The sequence below is a fragment of the Herpailurus yagouaroundi genome, unplaced genomic scaffold (assembly GCF_014898765.1).
Source record: "Herpailurus yagouaroundi ecotype Mexico unplaced genomic scaffold, PumYag 355, whole genome shotgun sequence".
NCBI classification, from domain to species: Eukaryota; Metazoa; Chordata; class Mammalia; order Carnivora; family Felidae; genus Herpailurus; species Herpailurus yagouaroundi.
Window position 1 is genome coordinate 9,218,334 of NW_024412572.1, and position 21,749 is coordinate 9,240,082.

The 21,749-nt window shown below is 47.2% G+C and overlaps 1 protein-coding gene and 1 long non-coding RNA gene across 25 annotated transcripts in view; one reads left to right on the forward strand and one right to left on the reverse strand.

Moving 5' to 3' along the window:
* The window catches only part of MICAL3 (microtubule associated monooxygenase, calponin and LIM domain containing 3), a 231,500-nt gene that overhangs the window by 39,709 nt on the left and 170,042 nt on the right, over nucleotides 1-21,749 (reverse strand). For 16 of the 24 annotated variants that reach the window (XR_005786780.1, XR_005786781.1, XM_040462748.1 and 13 more), the window contains 5 exons: nucleotides 16,729-16,924; nucleotides 7,531-7,784; nucleotides 5,572-5,661; nucleotides 3,379-3,516; nucleotides 2,179-2,241 (listed from right to left, as the gene is read on the reverse strand). Coding sequence is in view for 22 of the 24 variants with exons in the window: in XM_040462748.1 (XP_040318682.1) it covers nucleotides 2,179-2,241; nucleotides 3,379-3,516; nucleotides 5,572-5,661; nucleotides 7,531-7,784; nucleotides 16,729-16,924 (741 nt within the window). In the remaining 2 variants the exon portion in view is untranslated. Of the gene's footprint in view, nucleotides 1-2,178; nucleotides 2,242-3,378; nucleotides 3,517-5,571; nucleotides 5,662-5,852; nucleotides 6,741-7,530; nucleotides 7,785-16,728; nucleotides 16,925-21,749 lie in introns of those variants that run through there. The other 8 variants (XM_040462757.1, XM_040462767.1, XM_040462751.1 and 5 more) reach the window with 7 other exon arrangements.
* On the forward strand, nucleotides 1,226-14,552 carry LOC121022016 (uncharacterized). Its single transcript, XR_005786783.1, has 3 exons — nucleotides 1,226-1,338; nucleotides 2,300-2,303; nucleotides 14,542-14,552. It is a non-coding gene; the product is annotated as an uncharacterized LOC121022016 (long non-coding RNA).

Sequence of the window (21,749 nt, forward strand, 5' to 3'; positions counted from 1 at the left end):
TTCTAGGCTGGCAAATAGTTAATGTCACACTCCTTCTTTTGAGATACCAGAGCAGCCCATGGAGCTGGTAATGCCAAGATGCTTTCCTGTGATGGTGGCATTTGTTGGGGAAAATATTAGGGGTAAAACTACTCAATTATTTCCAAACATTTAAAACCTCTGCACGATAACTTTGCTGTTGTAGTTCATCAAATACCAGGAAGTGAGATTTCTTAGGAACAAACAAAAGTCTCTGTGCCTTCTCTAACCTGAGCTTCCTATCTGGATAACAAACTCATGGTTTCATGACACCATTTCTGAAGAGGCTGGACAGTTACCTCTCTTCCCCCAGAATCTTTCTCCTCTGGGAGTCATGTCAACCCGGTGGAAACAGAACCTGGGCTCATCCCGTCTGGGCCCACTGTGCCCAACACATATGCTCAAACAGATGTATGAGTGGCTAAGCATCAAGATGGCAATCTGTACTTCTGTTGGACAGTGCGCTGGACGTGGGCACAAAGGAGACCACACTGTTCAAGTCACACTGCCCCAGGTCAGCCTGACCCCAGCCCTGGTCCCTTGGCCCCCATGTGGTTCTCTGACTTGGAGTTGCTGCTAAGAAATGTCTGTTGTAGAGTCAGAAGGGTAACAAGTCTACAGTCCTTGGGAGTACCTTGAAAGGAACAATTGTCACATACATTAAAAAACAAACAAGTGAGAAATATCAATGCAGCAGCAGCAGAGGCTGGAGAAACGCAGCTTGAGGGATGGAATTGGGAGATTAAATCCAGGTTAAGATGGAGTGCAGAGTGCTAGAAGCTGCCACGCTATGGAAGCTGGGAATCACAGACATACTTAGCTTTTGGTTTATTTCAGCTGCCAGCTGGGAAGTCTTGACACCTCAGCCTTGTCCAACCATCCTGGGAGACGTGCTTACATGAGGAGAGATGGCCAGCAGCTTCTGTTCACAGAGCTAAGGTCTGGCCTCAGGCTCAGCTCTCCCTATGGTTCTGTGAAGGTACCTCCTGACTTGTGTGCCTGTGTCCTTTTCTCCTGCTGCGTGTCAGGTCAATGGAACGGGCTGGTAAGAGGCTGGTGGTAAAGATCCATGAGCTCCAATCCTATGCATCCCAGAAGCAACCACAAGGACCATAGTTTTCAACCAGGGGGTAATGCTTCCCTTCTTTAAGTGGTACTGATATTGTGTAGGGCAGTTTTGGTTGTTGCCTTGATGGCCAGGGTGGGAGTAGAGGCTGTATGGCTGATGACATTTTGAGGGCAGAGGCCAAGAAAGTTAAATGTCCTCAATAGAGGGGCGTCTGGGTGGCTCAGTCGATTAAACGTTCGACTTTGGTTCAGGTCATCTCATGGTTTGTAAGTTTGAGCCCCGTGTCGGGCACTGTGCTGATAGCTCAGACCCTAGAGCCTGCTTTGGATTCTGTTTTCCTCTCTCTCTTCCCCTCCTCTGCTTGCACTCTGTCTCTGTCTCTCTCTCAGAGATAAATAAACATTAAAAAAAAAAATTTTTTTTTAATGTCCTACAATGCAAAGAACTGCCTGCCCCTTGTCAAGAACTGCCATCACCCATGCTGAGGAATACCTGTCCAGAAAAGTTTAGGAAGGACAACCAAGGTTTCTCAGCTATCTCTTGGCCTAAGTACTTACAGAAACCCCGCACATCAGTACAAAGACCCAGCGGATGCTACATCAAGTTATACCCAGCCTGTCCCTCTACTGTTAGCAGAACAATCCTATGTTCTCCACTCTTCACTGAGGAGTCTTCCACAAGTCCCCTAGTACTGAATGTCTCCTTCTCTGTACTTTGGTGGGTTTGTGGGCTATTCACCGATTCTTCTACTTTCACACCCAATTGCTACACAATTTAATCTCTACAGACTTTAGAAATCACTGCTAAAGATGTTCCTTTAGCTTTGGCCTTTACTCAACCTTTATTAGTAAAAAACAAGTTTATGTCCTGTCTATGCTATTGCTCTCCTCCGGATCTTCCCTGAAAGGCGTGGGGTGCGTGTCTGGTCCATGCAAGAATGGGCCGCCTGAGTGAGGCATGCATGTGCCCCCCCGCCCCGACTGTGGCATGCACTAGCAGCAGAACCAGAATTCTAGTGTTAAGGTACCAGCAGAGCTGCCGAGAGAGAGTGGTTATGGTGAGTGGGGAGAGAACAAACATCACCAGACTACCTCCGGAGACTGTCTCCAGCCAGGCCTGCACTGCTGCGCGGCGAATGGAGGGAAGGTCAGGCACTGAATTTAAAACAGACGATAGATACAAAGTTACACAGGAATGCGGGTTCCCAGTGAGGAGAGTCGAGGTCATCCTAAAGCCCCAAACAGAAGGGAACCTGACAGATGTTCTAAGCCAGAGGCTTGTCCGGCAGCGATGAGGGGTCAGAGTCCCGCCGTAAGCCTGTATGACGGACGCTCGGGATGAGAAAAGAAGAGAGAAAACAGGGAGGGTCAACAGTGGCTCGAGGCTGCAGAGCTGCCCCATGCTGTAGGCCAGCCAGACGTCCCGGGTCAGTAGGGCCAGTCTCCTCACTCCCGTTGAATGGTTATACTGCTGCAAAAGTAGTTAACAGAAGGTGGTCTTGCCTAGAGGTGAAGATTTGGGGCCAGGGAGGATCAAATGTCCTCGTTAAGGGCTAAATTTCCTGAAGGCAGAGTCCTGCAGGGTGTGTGGCCCCAACAGGCCTGAATGGAAACGTGAAAACGAGTGAGAGACAGAGGTTCATGACAGCAAGGATCCATATTTGGACGATAGGTCTGCTGAGGTCAAAGGTGTGGAGAGTGACACAGCAGCCGCTGCATCCCTCAGCTGTCTCCATTTTTTCCTTTTATTGCTTGTAATCATCTTCACCCTCCTGTGGAGCACAGGCCAGCTCACCTAAAACCTAGAGCTGAATATTATGCTAGCTATTTTTAAAGGCCTCCTTGACATAAATCTCTTAAAACTTCATTTCAGTTCAAAATATACTGCCCCACCCAGTCCTGCCAATGTACATTCACACTCAGACACACCACAGGAGGAAAGCATCAGAACATTTTACCAAGTGGACAGAGTAACCCTGTCTAGCAAAATGGGGCAAGAAAGCAAATTCTTGGTTTTCCCAAGGTCAAGTTCATTTTACTATTTTGTGTCCATGGAGAAAGATCCCATAACCTCTTAACCCATAGAGAACTTTACATATCCTCAAACAAAAGTTCAGGGCAGTGGTCATGATTAACAATACCAGGACAACAAAATGGTTTGTTGGCTTTTACATTTTGATTAAACTGATGGCTTTGGCCCTACCAGAAGGGTCCTCTGTAGCAATGAGAGGGGAAGCAGGGTCAGAGCTGCTCTGAGGGGCATATCGGGCCCTTGGATCTTGAAACAGTTACCTCTAGAAGTGGAGGACTCAGAGGTTGGTACCATTCGCTCCTCCTCCTCTTTCTCTCGAATATGTGTCCAGTGCACATCAGCCTGGATCTCCAAGGGGTCGGCTGGATTTATGATCTGCTGTAGCCTCTGGCTCCCGACTAGTGTACCAGAGTCAGAGGTGGAGGAGATGAGGAAGGGAGAGATGGTGGAGGAAGGAAGCAGAAAATAAACAGTGAAGGGAAGGAGGGGATGAAACATCACAGGAAAGGAAACAGAAAGAAAAATTACTGTATTTGCCAGGATCACTTTGAATCAGAAAGAGGCAAAAATTGAGAATATACACGCGTGCTCACACAGACATGATTTCTACTCGTTCAGCTTGATTTTGTTGTTTCAAGCTTCACTTACACTGTTAATTTCAACGAAGTGAACCATATATCCCGACTCTAAACAGAAAGAATTCTCCTTTCTGATGCTCTTTTCATCTCATCTGCATTTGAGGGACCCAAATGCCAAGTCAGAAAAAAGAGCAGGTCACAACTGGCCTCTGGAGGGCCATCCCCTCTGGGTCACGAGTACTCTGCTGTTAGCCAGCACAGCGTGAGATCCCGAAGGATGCAACACTCTTGCCCCTTCTGAGGATACACAGCATGGTGCTTACCGTCACCTGCCATGTTGACAGCTTCTCCTTTGAGATTTAAGCCAAGTGACAAGTGAGAGATGGGATGGGACAGTGTCATTCTGTCATGAACCACCTAACTCACGCAGGACAGAAATGTACTTTGTTGGTACTTCAGTGTTTATCTTTTGCAGCTAGAGAGAGAGAGAAAAAAATCCCCCTTCCATAATAGGTCTCATGCTGCATGCAGGTCTGCGGCAGGGACACAGCTATGGGGAGAAAATGGAGACAGGGGAGGCAGTGGCTAGGAGAGGAAGCAGAGCTCTATCTTGTAAATTCCCAAGACTTTGGGAGTTCGTGGGCAGGAATAAAACAATACCTCTCTGCTTTTTCTGAGGTCAAAGCCTTTTTCTTACAACTCCATTTGGTGCACCACTGCTCCCCTCTGGACACAAGACCTGCCTTTTCAGCTAAATGAGAAAACACCAGTAGCCCCTTCAGATTATTCCTGCTGTCAGAGCCCAAAGAATATACATGCAGCCTCTGCCCTGTAAGCTCCCTATAACCAGTGCTTGGACCATGCCATACAGTTGGGTTAAAATAAAGGGATAGCCAGCAACTTGGGGGAGGGGACATTTTGGGAGGGAAGATGGCTTTTCAGTAGCAAGAGCAGGTGCCACCTGATCTGAAGGAGTCTGGGATTCCTGATGGGAGCCCACTCTCAACTAACTGGACAGTTTGGCTTTGGCTTCATCACTATCACACAACCTCTTAATTTTTAAGCAATGGGGAATGTGATATGGACAGAAAGTACTAGTAAGATTACCAAATGTGGATGCGGGCACCATCCTGTGTTAAATGTGGGGTGGTAGCCCCGCATGCACTCTCTTGTCGGAACTACTGGTCTCTACGGATTCATTTTTCTAAGGTCAGTTGGCTTTTATGGTGTTGGATGGGGCTGAATCACGGCAAAGTCACCCAATAGCTTGAATGTCACATGACTAAGGAAGGGAAGTCAAAGAGAAAAATGCAGACCCTTTCTTCATCTTCTAAGCCACAAAGAGAAGACAGTGAGTCTTCTCCCTGGATAATGTTCTGCTTCCTGTTAATAAATGTAGCCTTGGGGACTTATTAGCCAGCATGTCCTCCTTTCTCAGAGAAATGTTACAAGACACAATGGAGGAAGGTTCTGGGTACCTGTGCTGATGAAAACACCTGTGCCGGCTCCCCCACTTTTGATAGCTTTGACTGTGACATGATTTTTCAGCATTACAAGAGGCCGAGTCTTCGCTAGATGAGGGGACTTGCAGCAAAGCATACAAGGGGCCTACATGGGGCCACCATCATTAAGACTGCTTCTGGAGTCTTCTTCTCAGACTTCCCCTTGACTCTGCTTGTCTTATATGTTATTTGCTACATGACCATTCCCAAAGGCTGGGCCCAGGGACAGGTGCCCAGCTAGGCATGTGCCAAAGCCTGTCCGCGCAGCTTTATAAAGCACAGATCTTTTAATGTGGGACCTGCTCTTGAAGGCAAATTCTGGATGGCTGCTAGGGAGCCAGGGTAGAAGGTGGGCAAGGGGCAGAGTGGGTACCTTTACATGTACCCGTATCTTCTTCTTTTGACAGATGCTGGAGCCACTGGCTTTGCAGGAGTTCTCTGTCCCAAGGGCAATACTCCCCTTCTACAGCAGGGGGAGCCAGACACCCACAAACACAGCATCAAGAATCCCGCGTGGGGATAAAGAGAAAAGAGAATGGAAGGGAGGAAAGAGAATAGAGAAGAGTTATCTTCAGGTGCAAGGCAATAACATCCTGTCACTGTCTACACAGCCATGGAAGTCCACTGACCAAAAGATACACACACACCAAGGGCTAGGAACAAAGGCCCAGAGCTTGGCTGAATTTGTCGGTATGTGTTTCTGCAGTTAAATCCCATTCCCTGCAGGTTTGGTCTTGACACTAGTTCCAGATCCAGGAAATTAAGTCTGCATGAGGGAAAGCAGGGATAAAGTCTCCTGAAAAGGGCATAGGCTTTGACCCTAAGCTGTGTGTGGGGCTACAAGCCACTGAATGTGTGAATCACCAGATGGAGAAAATGACAAAAACAAAGTACCTTTCCCCTGAATAAGCTGTGAGCACAATCACCACCTCTGACTACTAGGGACCCAGAGGCAGCCCTGGGCCAACCACAGCTCTGCACACACAGCAGTTATGGAGAAAAGAACCCAAGGTGCCAGCTTTCCGGCCTGGCCTCCTGCTCGCACAGACCTTACTTCTCATCATGGGGAGGAGGAAGGGCCAGGGCACCAAGTGCTGCCTCTGTGGGCCCCACCCCAGCCTCTGTCTTTGGAGGGAAGAGCGCAGGAGAACTAGGTCTAGAGAAGCCCCTTAGTGGTCTGAGGAAGAGCCCTGCCTCTGAGCGTTCACACTGGCCCTGGGCACCTTGGGGGCAGGGAGAGGCTGTGCTTCCTTCTTGTCTGCCCTGCCTCGGCAGTGTCTTGGGCTACACAGCTCTCAGGACCAGTTCAGTAATGTAATTGGGAAGAGCTCTGCATCTGGTCAGCACGCGGTCCTTCCTGTGCCAGACTGCGGAATAGGACTGGGCAGCCAAGCACATCGAATTCCAGGAGGAGCAGCAGAGCAATCTAGTGCCAACTCTACGAGGCCCGGGGCTGTCCAGAATCTAATGTGCTCCTCTGACAACGGCTGGGAGGGATTGGTGCTTTAAAGGCCCATGTCCTTCTCTTCCATTCCATGTCCCCTGGAGAGAGAGCACGGCCGTGAATTAACATGGCACCATCGTCAGGGGGATTCAGGTCTCTACCTGCCCTAGTTTCTTCCTCCCCACCCTCCAGACCTCTGTGCAGACAGGGCAGGGAAGGAATGACCCTCTCTCTTACAGAGACAAAAAAGGATGCCCACCAAATTCTTCCTCATCACTCAAGGACACACACAGCCAGAGATGGGGGCAGAACTGAAACATTTCAAGTCCAAGGCAAGAGAACATTTCAGAGCCAACCAGAGTGACTTAATACTGGAACTGATGCTCCGTCTCAGGACACTGGTCCAAACATGTTACTACCTGTCATCGACTGAACCCTGTCTGGTAGGCACCTGGCCCCTCCTCAGTGACAGCAGCTCTGAGCAGAGTGAGATTCAGTGCTCTGCAGCCTCCAAAGCCCAGACTCTGAGTCAGGGAATCCTCTAGGAAGCTAAATTCCCTTTCTTTATTAAAATAAATTTCTTTAACAGAAACTAAAGGAAAAAAAAAACAACAGAAAATGAGGAGAGGAGAATGAGTGACCTAATTTGGTTGGAGTACTTATGCTGTTGACCCTTTGCCTTCCACTTCCAATATCTACTCAGAATGTGCACAAGGGACATTACTTCCACTGCCAATGGCCTCCCCTGCCCCCCAAATCTAAGGCTAGAGAGAGGCAGGAGGGATCGCCCCTGGTGCCGTAGACGGCACATCGGTGTGACTCCAGCCACAGAAGCCTTACTCAGGCATGGAACAGAGTCAGAGTTAAGAGAAGAGATTTTTTTCTGACCTTCACTAGACTCTTCCTCTTCCTCCTCATATTCTTCCTCTTCCTCCTCCTCCTCCTCCTCCTCATACTCTTCCTCTTCCTCCTCTTCATTCCCAGGCTCGTAGCTCTTTGAAGCCTCCAGCTCCTCTTCACTCTTTCCTTTCAGAAGGGCATGGATCCTCACAGCCTCCTTCCAAGGAACACCGCCCAGGTCGGAGGTGGGCAGAGGCTCCTCTTCCTCCTCCTCCTCTTCCTCCATCTCGGACTCAGAACTGCTGTGGGGAAACAACCATACAACCAAAGTGAGGGAATGACAAAAACTGAGAAGGAGATGCTCAAAAGCCATAACCAGAGGCAAAATGTCCCAGCAAAGCAACTGCTGGGCAGAAAAGGAGAGAGGACATGCACAGAGGGGTGTGGTGTGCTTTTCTGCCCAGGTAAGACCCACAAAGGGAAGGAAAGAGAGTGAGTAGACGGCCAGAGGAAATACACATGTACAAGTAAGCCCTACATAAACCCACATGAGCAAACAGCTCAGCCTGGGCGGGGGCAGAGGGGGGGTTTTATTCAATGAACTGCAACTCCACCGAGTCCAGTTTCAGAGGCCCTCAGAGACAGTAGGAGGCACAGACTCATTTTGATATGAACTCAAGACCCTGGGAATCAAGAAAGGAGAGAAAGTCTCCTTTCATCGTGATCTGTCTGGTTTGAGGAACTCAACTCTATTTGACTCAGGTGGGTTGGCAGGCTCTCCTGGGAAACATGGTGAGAAAGAAAAGCTGCCTCCAAGAGGCCTGAATCTTAGCCAGAGACGGGCCGGCAATCAAGGAGTGTGTGCTGGAGGGAAGGCAGCACATTCAATTCCGCAGTGTTCTTTAGTCCCCACAACGTGCCCTGCCCAGAACAGGATACTATGGGGAATACACAGTTAACACGGCAGCAAAGGCACTGTTCACCACAAGGTGAACAGGGACTATGGGGAGAGGGTGAAAACAAATATCCGATCACTGGGGTCATCACCCTGGACAACCAGCCACATTTTCTACCACCATTTCCTTTATGGCACATGGCCTAGCTCAGCTTGAAACAGGAAGCAGCACTACATGCGAGAAGACCCTTGCCGTGACCTGTGCAAGCCAAAACCGTGGATCTCCACCCTCGAGGCCACCACCTGGGAGCATTTCTATCCGCCTTTCCTGCCTGCAGAGTTAAGCAGTCGATAGGTGGTACACAAATAAAAGTGCCCTACAATATAGCTGTAAGGCAGGAAAAAAACCCCAAACATCATTATACAAATGAAGTTTCTCAGACCTGTTTCATGGTCTGATAATTCCCAAAAAGTCTTTTTCAGGAGAGGCTTTGCCCTCAGTGAGAAATGTGTCATTGACTGGGCTAGAGGAAATTTGGCTTTTCCAATCAAGCATGGTCCAGCCTCTGGCATGAGAGAGCCTCAAACCCCAGAAGCATCAGGCATGGGATGGATGTCCAGTCCCATCTTCCTGTGATGGTGGGGGGGGGGGGTGCTCTCTCCCCACCCAGAGTGGGGCTGTGAATGTGGAGAGGGAATCAGTGAATACAGTGTGATAAGGTCAATGACACCTCACTACCAGTGCTATTATTAGTACCTGTGCAGTATAGAATTTACCTAACTCAAAGAGAGGTCTGGCCTTTGTCTTGGCTTCTGGGATGTAAACTCTAAGCCCTTGGAAGGTCTTGTCTGATGGGAATGTGTTTATTTCCGTAGGATCCTTAGGTCATGGTAAGTAGTCTAATAATGTGATTTAGGGTGAGGGCTGGCCACATCAGAAAGACCAACAATTTAGGGTGGGGGCATTGAGTCATGAAGTATTAGCTGGCCTGGAGACTGAGATCAATCACAACATGTTGCTAATCAGTTAATCTGTCAATTGATACCTAGGTAATGGAGCCCCAATAAAACCTCTGAACACCAAGGCCTGGGTGAGTAATACTATATGGGTTTTGTCACACGTTAATACCAAGAAAGTAACACTGTCCTGACTCCGTAGGGAGAGGACAATGGAAGCTCCACATCCGTATGTTCTTGGACTCTGCCCTGTGCACTTCCTTACTTGGCTGATTTCAGTAAGTATCCTTCCCTGTAATTAACCACAACCATGAGTATACACATTTTAGTGAGTTCTGTGTGTCTAACAAATTATTGAACTTGAGTGTGGTTTTGGGAACTCTCAGCCTTTAGTTGGGTCAGTCTGAGGGCAGCCCTGGGGGCTGTATGCCCGCCTACTTCTCAGGTGGCTGATTCTCAGTGTTACACTGGCTCTGCTGCTTACCAGCTGCATGACCATGAGCTGATTATTTATGCTGAGCCTCAGTCTCTGCATCAGTAAGGAGGCAATGTTCACATCTACCTTGTAGAAACGTTGTGAAGATTAGGGATTTTACTGATTTTTATAATGTTTGTGTTATACTCTGGGACTCTCGCTATTCACTTCTTTGTTTACCCATTTACATATTCATTCATTCATTCATTCATTCATTCAATGAGCATTCTTGAGTACTTACTAAATCTCAACCAATGGATACAAAAATAAAAAGAGGCAGCTCCTTACTGTAAGCAGCTCATTTTGGTGAATACTACTTGATTCATTTATTCATCCATTCATCCATCCATCCACCCACCCACTAAAATTTACTGAGCGTCTTTTACTTACAATGCACTTCCTCCACATTGCAGAGAATACAAAGATCCTTATTCTCAAGGGAGATAAAATGCGAACACAGGATGATAAAATAAGGTAGGAAATAACTGTAGTGGAATGAAAGGTTGAGAGGAGGCAGTTTAAGGTGAGTAAACATAAGAATTTGGACCATGGAAAACTTGGCATCTGGATTTTGACTGTTTTTCAGTATTTATTTAGGTATTATTTTCATTTGTTTACTATCTTATTATTTAGCAACAATGTGTATCACTTAACATCTTTCAAACATGAAATAAGGATAAGAATGCCTCCTATGCTCATCTTAAATCTTATGTAAATTTATTCAAACTTCAGGTGGGCAGAAGGCAGGCCAGCTTGTCCTTCCTTCCCAGCCAGGCATACAAGGTAACTCCAGCAGTCGGCAGGCACAGTGGGACTACACTGCCACTGTTTGGGAGAGGTGCCTTCAGCACGGCCCATTCCTTGTACTGTGCCACGTCATGAGGGCAGTGGCACTGTGCATAATGTGAGCAATTAATACTCTGATGAGGGCAATGGGACTCACAGCTATGAGTGTGATACTGGCTAGTTTTACGACAGCTCAAAGACCACGGGAGAATAGCAAGTGAGGCATGGAGCATAAAAGATAGGGTGGAAAGGTCAACCCTTGCCTTTCTTCATAAGCTATTAGCTCTCAGTCTCTTTCTGAAAGGCCTTGATACGTTGTTTCTGGAAATCTGAGACAGGCAAACCAGTCTCCCTCCCTCTGTGAAGGAGAGGGGTGGACAAGCATTGCCAACTATTCCTTTCCAAGCCATCACATCCATGGGAGCTTGGAGCAGTCCCCTGAATCTCACCAGGCTCCTTATGTCGTGCAAGATTCACAGCGTAAACTCAGTACTTCAAGACTCATTTTTACATTTTGTGGCTGTTCCCAGTGCCTGAATTTCTGGGTCTGGCCTTTGAAGAGGCTGGGGGAAGGGTACAGAGAAGGAATCTGTAGTGAGGCAGACCCTCTCACCCCTACTTGGACATCAACCTAGAAACATCTTAAGTGGGAAGATCACTACGCCAGAACAAAAGACAACATAGGGAACAATTTCTCTATCCTTTTGGGAAGACAGCGTGACCTCTCAGTTTATAGCCTCCTAGGAGATGAAGGCCACAAGAAAATATAGTCATCAAGATCAGCATTTGTAACAATGTATTGTTTGATGTAGGTCCACCTCCCCTGGACTGCACTCTCTCTGAGAGCAGGAACAGGTCTGCTTGGCTCACTGAAGTGGTGCTTGTAGTGCCTAGCACAGCCAAGAAAGGCAAGGAAGGATGCACAACCAGAGAAAGCCAGGGTAGGTTGCTACCTAAATTTACAGGTGTCAGATGATACCTCTGATGCCCCTTGGTGAAGTCCATCAGTAGGAGCAGAGCCTTTGAGTTACAATGACACCTTGCAAAAATCCTCCCTGCTGCAATTTATATCTGATCAATGATCTCAAAGCACTTTACCTGAACTCCCTATCAGATGCCATCTTCTCACTGAGGCTATGGTGGGGCCTGATAGGAGGAAGTAAGACCAGCAGGCACATGGACTAGATTCTAAAAAAACAAGATTTGCTCCAGACTTCTATGAGCTCAACAGAGGTTCTGCTGTGCCAGAGAAAGGCCAACGGTGATCATCACAGTAGTGATGGTGAATACTTACTGAGCCCTGGTGAAGTGCCACGTGGCACAAGGCACTTCACATGAATTAGGTCACTCAGTTACACAATAACTCTAGGACTCCAGGATATATTAATATCGTCATTTTTACAAATGAGGCCACTGAAGCTTAAAACGGTTGGATCATTGGTGTGAGAGGTCAGGATTCCCTCCAGTGTCCGCACCTGTCATACCGTGCCCTCTTGGATTGTTCACCAAGAACCCAAGAATTCTTCAGCCACTAGCAGCTGTCAGGGTGGCAAACCCAGGAGCAAGATCATGACCAGTCTCCTGGCTGCCTGGGTCTAACTTCAGAAAGTGGATACTGGAAATCTGGGCAGGTCCTACTGTGAATGAAGCAGGCTGCTATGTCAAACAGCACATTAAGTTCTTAGATGGTTTAAGGGAAAATAGGGAATCATGGCTTTCATTTTTAAATGAATCCACTCATAATCAGAGAGTCCACTCCTAGATCCCACCCTCTCTGACAACTGTGTAAACATTATACCGCTAAGCAGACTGCTGGAGAAGATGTATGTTGTCCAGCAATCATTACATGATGAACATTTTTTTTTTTTAATTTTTTTTTCAACGTTTATTTATTTTTGGGACAGGGAGAGACAGAGCATGAACGGGGGAGGAGCAGAGAGAGAGGGAGACACAGAATCGGAAACAGGCTCCAGGCTCCAGGCTCCAAGCCATCAGCCCAGAGCCCGACGCGGGGCTCGAACTCCCGGACCGCGAGATCGTGACCTGGCTGAAGTCGGACGCTCAACCGACTGCGCCACCCAGGCGCCCCATTACATGATGAACATTTAATCCATGCTAAAAGCAGTATCCTGCTCAGCAATGGCTCACGTTACTGCCTCCACTGGAGAAGGGATAAGGGAGAAGAGAGGGAACGGGAACGGTCAGGAATTTCCACTTATGTTGGTGAGTCTTGAAGGAGGGGCTTTTCCTTGTTGTGTTACTCTGATGGAGAGCAAAGCCCCTTTGGGCTGGCCTGTCATCGACTTTTGGGGAGTCCTCTGTAACCTGGTTGTCCCATCTGGATGGAAAGGATACCTGTTTGCTCTAGTGCTAACTTGTTCTTTAGAGCCAGCAATGTGCAAACAGTTGAGGACTTCAGCAGATGGGTACTGCACAAGCCATCTTCATTGCCTGGGGCAAAGTTTTCCAGACAGGCAATCAGGGAAAAACAAAACTAAAACCATAAAGCCAGTTTTCTTTTGTCTTCAGGCACCTGTTCTGTTCCAGAGAAAAGTAAAAGTACTACTTCCAGGGTTTCCTTTGGAAGATGCTTCCCCTCCCCCTCCCCCAGTCCAAGGAAGGATCAAGGAGCTAATTAGGTCTGGGCCAATAGTCTCTGTGCAAACTAAACCACAAAGCAGCTAAGACTCACCTAGGGGGTTTGTTAACAAACAGGTATTCCTGGTCTCCACCCCAAGCCCACTAAATCAGCTGCTCCAGGGGAGGGTCCAGGAATTACGTTTTTACCACATGTCCCAGGTGGCACTTATTATCAGGGAAATTTAGAGCAGCCATCCTTGGTCTTTAAAGTTTTTTTTTTTTTTTTTAACGTTTATTTATTATTTTTGGGACAGAGAGAGACAGAGCATGAACGGGGGAGGGGCAGAGAGAGAGGGAGACACAGAATCGGAAACAGGCTCCAGGCTCCGAGCCATCAGCCCAGAGCCCGACGCGGGGCTCGAACTCCCGGACCGCGAGATCGTGACCTGGCTGAAGTCGGACGCTTAACCGACTGCGCCACCCAGGCGCCCCCATCCTTGGTCTTTAGACCACAGCATTACCTGGGAACTTTTTAGAAATGCAAATCTTGGGTTCTACCCCAAATGACTGAATAAAAAACAGCCCAGCAATCTTTGGCTTAACAAGCCCTCTGGGTGGTTCTGATGCCAGCAAAGTTTGATCAGCACCGCCCTAGGGCCAAGCCAAACGCAACTTGTGGCACTTAAACCAGCCGTTTAAGGAACCCAATACAAGAATCACTGGCCCTGCCCCTCCTCGTGAGGGATACCCTGTATTGTGCTTAGAGCTACAATGCACTAAGGTGGTGACAGTAGGGGTGGCAATGATTTAGTGCTCCCTGGGCACCATGAACTGTGTCAGTTGTTTTATTTGATTTCATCCTCATAACAAACCAATGAGGTGCAGTGTTCTTTGCAGATGAGAAAACCGAGGCACAGAGAGGCCAAGAAATGTGGCCATAACTACTACGTGGTAGAACAAGGCTTCAAGTACAGGTCTGTTTGACTCCGATGTCATGCTCTGAATTATGATACTGCAATGCTCCCCCAAGCAGACGATGAAGTTAAGAGTTCTTTAAACTTGTCAAAAGTGAGTTCCTGGATTGGACCAGTGAATTTCTTAAAACAGTCATTCCTCATCTCCAAGGAAGGTCTGAGGGCTGAGAATGCACCTAACTCTGCTTGGTGCTGTAGGGAAGATGGAGAAAATACATGATACACTGTCTGCATCTGATCACTGCCCTCAGGGAAATAAGACAAAATCTGTGGCTCCTCCCTCTGAGCAATTCGGTTTAAGAGACCGTTTTTTCACTCTGCAAAGAGCTAATGCCACTTGTTGCTGTCGAGTTTGAGACACAGGCACCATTTGGGGCACCTGGCTGGCTCAGTCGGAAGACCATGTGACTCTTGGTCTCGAGGTCATGAGTTTGAGCCCCATGCTATGTGTAGAGATTGCTTAAGTAATAAATAAATAAACTTAAAAAAAAAAAAGAGGCAGACACCATTTGATGCAGACTGATTTCATATTCTTCTATCCTGCCCTTCCTATTGCACCCTGCTACATGTGCCACGGTGTAGCTTTCCTGAAATGTCCTTGCTACATACTGCTGCCTCGTTCCCTGTTAGTTTACAAATCACAGTGGAGGAAAAATCACAATGGCAGAAAAGCTGGCTGACCACACTCACCCTGAGGCTAAGCTATTAGGTCTGCAGAGTGGGCTCTCCCTCATCGACACAGAGCAGGAACACATGCTCTGTGGATGTTCTGCGTAGAGATGTAGTTGTGTGTGTATGTGGTGTGTGTGTATGTGTGTATGTGGTGATGGCTTCTGAAATGCAGGTACCCAGGGGGAGGCTGCCCAACAATGCACATTAATGCTGTCTCTGAGGCCAGCCCAAGAAGCAGTTGATCCAAAGTATGTGTGAGGTGGTGGAATGCAGCTGTAAGTAGCTCTGCCCAGCAGACACCCTAAGAACATTCCTGGAACTTAAAAAAAAAAAAAAAAAAAAAAAAAAAAAAGCACTGCTTTCTTTAACCGCACACATTCCCTTCCTTACTCATGGCAACAAAGAAGCATCCTGCTGGTGTCTCAATGATAAGGCAAAGCCTCCACTAGTCTGGGAGACAGAGTAAGGGCTCCCCAGAAGCCCTGCAGGACAGTCTGACCAACAGTGACTTTACTCCAGCTTTTATCTTATTCCCTTTCCATGTCCTTGATAATCTTCATGGAGCATTCTGAGTTCTGTACTGACCCTGGTAGACCTGGGCCATAGTGAAAACGAGGCCCTGGGGTTAAGACAGTGGACTCAGGCAGTTCTGTGGGGGCTGGAGGGCACAAGTCCTCCTCAGGCATCATTCAGTTACACTTAATTAAAACATCGGGATGGCCAAGCACAAAATCACTGGAGGAAGTCTGGAGAGGTGATGTGGCTTCCCCAAGACTGCAGGGTGAACTGGTGTCCTCACAGAAGCCCCTAATTCCAACCCTGAAGCTTCTTCTACTGAACCACCTGCCCCTCAACAGCACACTGCTTTAGGTTTCTGTTGTTCCCATGTGGAAGTCCTTTCTCTTCCAGTAAATTTGCAAACAACACCTGAGGGCAGGACCTGGGACTATTATTTATTTTTTTTTCCTGTTACCTTTTCAATGAAAGACAAAGTGTTAAGGCCATGGTAGGTGTTCAAGAACTACCTGGGTGGCGCAGTCGGTTAAGCGTCCGACTTCAGCCAGGTCACGATCTCGCGGTCCGTGAGTTCGAACCCTGCGTCAGGCTCTGGACTGATGGCTCGGAGCCTGGAGCCTGTTTCCGATTCTGTGTCTCCCTCTCTCTCTGCCCCTCCCCCATTCATGCTCTGTCTCTCTCTGTCCCAAAAATAAATTTAAAAAATGTTGAGAAAAAAAATTAAAAAAAAAAAGAACTACTTACTGAATTTCTGCATTAAGTCTGGTGGGTTGTGTTCTTACCAGCTAACAAGATGACAAGAGGGAACTGCATGGAAAGGGGGAGATCAGCAGGGAGAACAGGAAGAATCCTGGACTGGGATCCAGGAAACCTGAGTTTGAACCTCAGTCAATCCTTGATCCTAATATTAGTCCCCATGTGTTTCCTTAACCACAGAGTGGTAAGATAAACATTCTCGTCTACTTTGCAGGATTCCTGTGAGGATGACCAAGTGAGGTGATGGATACAGAAGTCCTTTGTAAATACTCCAGCGCCATGCAAAGTAGTAGTAAAGGCAACCACCATCGACATGCACTTACATGTGCCACATACTGTTTTAAACCCTTTATACTATTTAATCCTCACACCAATTCTGTGAGGAAAGTACTCGTATTGCCTTCATTTCACAGATGAGGGAACAGAGGCATAGGGAGGTTGCTTAACTTGCCTAGTGTCACACAGCTGGTAGGTGGCACCGATAGTCTGGCTCAGATCCCATGCCAAGGGCATGGTGCTGCCTCTCCCCACAAGCAGGACAGTATATTCATCTGGGGAAGAGGCTGCTAGGGCAAGCCATGGGCATGTTGCAGCACACAAGAAAGCGGGGCCGGAGCTCCCGGGCACAGGCTGACCTGCTGGCCACGTCCTCCTCTGCGCCTTTGTCCAGCACGCTGCTCAGGTTGTGCTCAGCCTGCGTCTCCTCGGGCACCTCCTCCAGCTCCTCTGCCTGTTTCACAGACAGGCGGTAGTTCTCCAGCTCAATCCTTTCAGGAGTACCCCTGAGTCTCTTAGCAATGCTAGGCTCTTCCAGGCCATTCACACTTGAACCTGCAAGACAAGCAAAGCAGCAAAGTTCTAGGACAAGTGAAGGGAAATGAATACATGCGGTGGGGGACAGAGAAAGTGCACGGAGGGAGGGGGCACTGACAAGGATATCTAAGCGACCAAGGGAGCCACCACTCATTTCAGTGAAAGGAGGGACAGGCCCTCCATGAAGGCCAGGGACCCAGACAAGGAACAGCCTGAAAGTCAGTAAGGTCACAGAGGCCAGGAAAGGACTGTGGGCTGGGAGTGGCAGCCCTTCCCTGAGCAGGAGAAACAAAAGTCAGCCCCTAAAGGGGGGGCGCAGGCTCAGTCTCCTCTGTCATCCCTGAACCCAAGCCCAGTGGAGGGAAGAGTGGTGGTGACTGTGGGGGAGGGGGTAAAAAGGACTTGGGCTAGATGCTAAGGAAGTGCTTTTCACTGATCCAGCCCCTCTAAAGTAGCTTTCATGGAGAAGGTGAGTCTTGCCAGCTGCCCCCCACCCTAATGATCCAGGACCCAGTCAAGGCTCATGCCCTGCATCTGGCCAACCTGCAGAGATGTCTAGGCCAGCTGCCTGCAGGACCTCTCACACTATGGAAGTGTCTGTCCTGTCACGGTTAGATTCATGGTAAACATTTCCTATTTAACAAGAACACATAGGTGATGCTGTGCCCCTTCTGCTGCACAGTTAGGAGGAATATTGTCAGGTTGCCTCATTCTTGGTGATACCAGCTTGACTGCTTGGGTATGGTGGTGCCCAACCATCTTTCTGCTGTAAAGAGAGGATTTCCCCCTTTGTAATTAATGAGTAATCCATGGGGTCATAATGTAGAAACCATGGGACTATCCTGTTCCACTACACTTTCATCCAGTGGTTTTTGTACCAATCCATTGATGAGTGGTGATTTAAAAATTTTTATCATTCCTTCTCCACTGTCATTCTTTGTAAAGAACTTTTCCCATTTCTCTGAGTACCACCATGACTCATGGATTTTGAAAAACTTAAATGTTGTATTTGACTACTATGTTTTCTTACTCTCCTTTAACCTAGAAGTTTCCCTGTTTCCCCCATTATTATTCTTTTTCATGTACCTTTTTATCTCAAATTTGGTCAGAAGAAGCCCACCATATTTATTCTTTAATGTCTTCACTGTAATGTGAAGCTTAGAGTCAGACAATGTCTGTAAGCTTAGAGTCAGACAAATCCAGGCTAGACACCTGACTCCATGAGTGACAAGCTGAAGGATCTCAGGAAAATTATGTAACTACTGAGAGTGCATTTTCTGATCTATAAATGAGGACAACCCTTAGCTCCTTTGATTATTATGAATGTGGAATGAAATTATATACATATATATACAAGTATGTGTACATATGCCAAACCTGTGTGCACTCCAAACCTATTGTCTTCCTCTTCTGCTTAAACCCAGCACATGGGCAGGATTCAGCAAATATGAGTTAAGTGATGTAACTGATGCCCAGTAACATTCTTAGCACCAGTTTGTGTTGTATCCATTTGCTCTGGATTATGAACAACAGTTACTTGACAAAGATGGGAAGGGAATTCTGGGCAGAGGGAACAGCAATAGCTAAGGTACACTGACATGCAATGGCAGCTTGGTATTACTAGACTTTCTGGTGGCAGTGTACTTGAAATGGTAGTGAAGAGAAAGAGACTGGGGTGAGAACAGAGCATGCACGGCCTTCGGTGCCATTCTAAGATGTAAGAGATAACACTGGGTTTTGGTAGGCAACATCATACCAACCCAGTGTTGAGTGACAGGTGGCTTATCAGGTGAAGGCCAGAACCTCTGTAATGAAGGACTAAAGTAAAGGGGTAGGAATATTGAATTAGTAATATCTGTGACATAACAGGTGTGCAGAAAATCTTCTGGAAGACTGGCACTTTTGTTGTGTACAATGTTCTCAACCTCTCTGTAATATCATTAGAAAGAACATTTTATGAATACAGGTAGTCACAGAATAAAGTCTGAGTGCATCTATTGGATTATCAGGTTCTTCCACCAAATAGCATCTTTCAAATTTACTAGAGAATCTTTACTGAAAAGCAAAACCCAGGGCACGTTCATCTATAAATTCAGGTAAATGTCTAATGATGGAGTCAGAGCATGAATCCTTGGGCTCACTAGGGCCCTGTGCAACGCCCACCTGTCCTAGTCTTTGCAACTCCAGTTGGGGCATTTTATACATCCCTGGCCCATTGCCCAAAGTATAAGCTATAATGCTGGATCAAAGCATCTGGACGATTAGGAAATATGTGGGCTTCAGGTAATAGAAAAAAGAGACAGGGAGCACAGCAGGTGGATGCTGCCTCAGCATCCTTCAAACCAACCCCCCTATCCCTGGCCCCTGGAGTGCACAGGCTCCAACTGCACTGGTTCATCATTTCCAAACATCAGTCTTCCTGTCCTCTGTTGCTCCTTCCCTTCATCAAAACCCAACATGATAAACATGGGAAGGCTAAGGATCCCCTGACTATAATATCATCTGATTCTTTCCTTCTCATCATGTATTTTTGACAAATGTCCTTAAAACAGAACGCAGACAAGAAAGTGAAATACATGTGAAGCCACTACCCAAGTATAAAGTTTTGGGGAACTCCATAGATAGAGAATAAAAATCAGTATTTCTTTTAGCTAGGGAACAAAAAAATAGAATAAGAACTACCACTTCAGGGAAACAAACAACCAACACTCATCAATTCAGATCCAAGCAATTTCAAGGTAGAGTGAACAAACACACTAATGCAGAGAAACACTCAATACGTGATGTCTGTTTTTAGTGGGTAAAAACCATACTCTGTGCCAGAAATTCTACCAGAACCTTGAGCAACAAAGCAGACTAAAACACTCTCTACTCTTAAAGATCTGTGGGCTAGTCACAGAAGAGACAGTCCTGCCCAGGAATCATTTCAGTATGATGTGTCAAGTATCATGGCTTATGCATGCATGTGGTGCTATGTGCATACATAAAAGGGCAACTCTACCCAGAGAAGTCAAGAAGATGTTCTGGAGGAATATGGAGGTTGCCTAGCCAGCTTTAAAAAAAAATTCCCTAAGGGGCGCCTGGGTGGCTTAGTCGGTTAAGCGTCTGACTTCAGTTCAGGTCATTATCTCGCAGTTTGTGAGTTAGAGCCCCGTGTTGGACTCTGTACTGACAGCTCAGAGCCTGGAGCCTGCTTCAGATTCTGTGTCTCCCTCTCTCTCTCTGCTCCTCCCCCACTCACACTCTGTCTCTCTCTCTCAAAAATAAGTAACATTAAAAAAAGAATTTTGTAAGGGAGGTAATAGCTGGAAATGAGGTATCTGAAATTCAATTCAGAGACATTAAGCAACCTGCCCAAGGTCACACAGCCAGTGAGCAGTGCAGCCAAGATTTGAATCCAAGGAGGACAGCATTACTTCAGAAGACTACCATGGCTGTCCCTAGGCCTATGATGTGAAGAAAAGAAAAGGAAGGAGTGTTTCCACAGAGTCCTATTCTGCTTTCCCCCTTGGGACTCTTCACCATTCTCTCCTCCCCACTACAGTTTTCAAGAGGAAGGGCACAGAACTTCATGAGAGCATCTTAGAGCACAGAATCTGGCATCTGGAAGGACATTCCATCCTCCTTGAAGAATTTCTATAAGCTCTGGAGTCCTCAAAATGCTATGGGGAATTAAAAAAAAAAAAAAGAAATCAACAAAATTAGCATGGTTGGTTCTCTGTGCTAAAGCAAGGGGCTCTCTTCTAGATTAACCAGATGGGGATGATAAACTAAGATCTCAAAGGAAGTAACAGTGGAGGAGACCTGGGCAGTGGCTATAACACTGTGACAAACACAGAACTTCTCCCTCATCCCCTGGATCCTCCCTCTCTCAACAACAGAAGAGCTCGAGGGAGCAAAGACTGTAGGAGAGCAGATGTAAAAATAGCTGACAGATGCTGGTTTGGCAAGTCACTGTGTAACCAGTGGGGTCAGGCTGGCTGGCCCAGGCCCACCTGGCCTCTCCACTTCACATGCCTCAGTGCAAGAGCAACTATACCAGGGACTTTCCAGCTAAAAGTGGATGAGAGATTTGGAATAATTTCTAAGGCTGAGTCTTCACTAAGTCAGGGCAGGCAGATCTCGGGTCATTGGAGGCCAATTCCAGCTTCACACATACCAAAAGGAAACAGCTCCCAGAATCTGGGTCGCATCCTAAATAGGAAAAAGGCACTGGGCCTGACCTAACGGCTCTGTTTTGGAACAGTCACTGCCTGCATGAGCTCCATACATCATCCTGAAAGAAATATTTTTCCTAACAGGACAACCTGCTCTCAGCTGATGTGCCACAGCTGCCAAAAGTCTTTATTTGTGTCTGTCTGATTCCTGAAGGGACACGAGGGATGTACATGACACTCTCGAGGCGGGCCTTCCCAGTCCTCAGCAGGCAGCAGCGCCATTCCCCCTTTTCCTCCTGCAGTGGCAGCAATGCCCTATTACGAGGTGGAGCCAGATGCATAGGACACTGCAGGACTTTGGGCAACTGTGAAGGGTATCACCTAAGAGACTGGAGCAACTGAGGGGATGCTCTCCTTCTGCCCATATTCACTTCTGGCCTGTTTCCCCATTCCTTTTCCTTTCCTATAAGCTTGGGAAAGCTTGAATGAAATCTGAAAGTCTAAAAAGGACTTAGGAAAGGCACAGTAAATTGAGATTGATAATTGATTTTCATCATATTCCCCATATTTAGAAGGAGAATGGATGCTATGGTTCATTCATTCAAGCATACACTCAACAAATATTTATTGAAAAGCTACTTCTAGCCAGGCACTGTGCTAGGTGTTCAGGCACACCAGCGGACAAC